At 63.8% G+C, this 1,066-nt stretch overlaps 1 protein-coding gene across 1 annotated transcript in view; it reads right to left on the reverse strand.

Annotated features, from left to right (window-relative positions):
* The window catches only part of LOC103620147 (IQ motif and SEC7 domain-containing protein 2), a 5,971-nt gene extending 4,937 nt beyond the window's left edge, over positions 1-1,034 (reverse strand). Inside the window, exons 1-3 of the mRNA XM_017738299.1 lie at positions 1,007-1,034; positions 547-880; positions 338-460 (exon numbers count right to left, since the gene is read on the reverse strand). Coding sequence (XP_017593788.1) covers positions 338-460; positions 547-880; positions 1,007-1,034 — 485 coding nt within the window. The remainder of the gene's footprint in view (positions 1-337; positions 461-546; positions 881-1,006) is intronic.
* Positions 1,035-1,066: the final 32 nt, after the last annotated feature.

Raw genomic sequence — 1,066 nt, forward strand, 5'->3', positions numbered from 1 at the left:
CCCGAGTGTGTAGGGTCACCTAGAACATGGGCCCACCACCCCCATGTCCCCTCCTTGATCCACAGGGTCACCTAGAACATCACCCTGTGGTCCAGGGACCCCCCCCCAATGTCCTGCCAGTCTGTAGGGTCACCTAGAATGGCACCTGGTCCCACAGGGGCCACCATCCCCTTGTGTCCCCCCCCGGTCCATAGGGTCACCTAGAACGTCACCCCATGGTGGCCACACCACTGTGTGCTGTGGCCTGGTGGCAGGGGCAATGCAGCGGGGACGTGGGGACACAGGGACAGGGGGATGTGGGGACATGGGGACGTGGGGACAGGGACCCACCCCTCACCTGAAGGCCTCGATCAAGCGCTCGACCTTCTGCGCCTCCCCCTGCACCCGGATGTGGGACTGGAACTTCCGCAGGGCCTCGTCCAGCTCCATCCCGGAGAAATCCATCTCGTCCACCACGCAGCTGCCGAGACCCCGTGGCAGGGCATGGGTCTGGGGGACCCCCCGAAGCCCGGCCCAGCCCCCCTCCCCAGCACGTCCCCCCCTTACTCGAGGACGTCGCGGTTGAACTGCTTCTGGCGGTTGCCCAGGAACTCGCCGATCATCTGCCGGCTCAGGCCCTTCCGCTCCAGGATGAAGTGGGCGACACCCACGGGGGTGTCAGACAGGAACCCCCTCTCGATCAGGTACTGGATCCCCTTCTCCGGCTTCCTGTGGGGAGTGGGCGCAGGGTCACCTGTGGTGGTCACTCTGGCTGTAGAGTGACCTAGAACGTCACCTGCTCCTGGCTCTAGGGCCACCTGGTCATCTACGGGGCCACCTGGAACACTGTCATGTCTTGAGCACTGGGTCACCTGGAATGTCACCGTGGGGTTACCTAGAACTTCACCGTAGGGTTACCTAGAACGTCATTGGGGTTCTACAGGGTCACCTCAAACACCACCCTGCCCTTGCTACAGGGCCACCACGGCCGTCCTGTCCTTCCGTGGGGCCACCCAGGCCACCTCACCCTTCTCCAGGGCCACCAACATCCCCATGTCCTCGCTATAGGGTCACCTAGAACATCACC

This window comes from Corvus brachyrhynchos, unplaced genomic scaffold, assembly GCF_000691975.1.
Source record: "Corvus brachyrhynchos isolate BGI_N302 unplaced genomic scaffold, ASM69197v1 scaffold660, whole genome shotgun sequence".
NCBI classification, from domain to species: Eukaryota; Metazoa; Chordata; class Aves; order Passeriformes; family Corvidae; genus Corvus; species Corvus brachyrhynchos.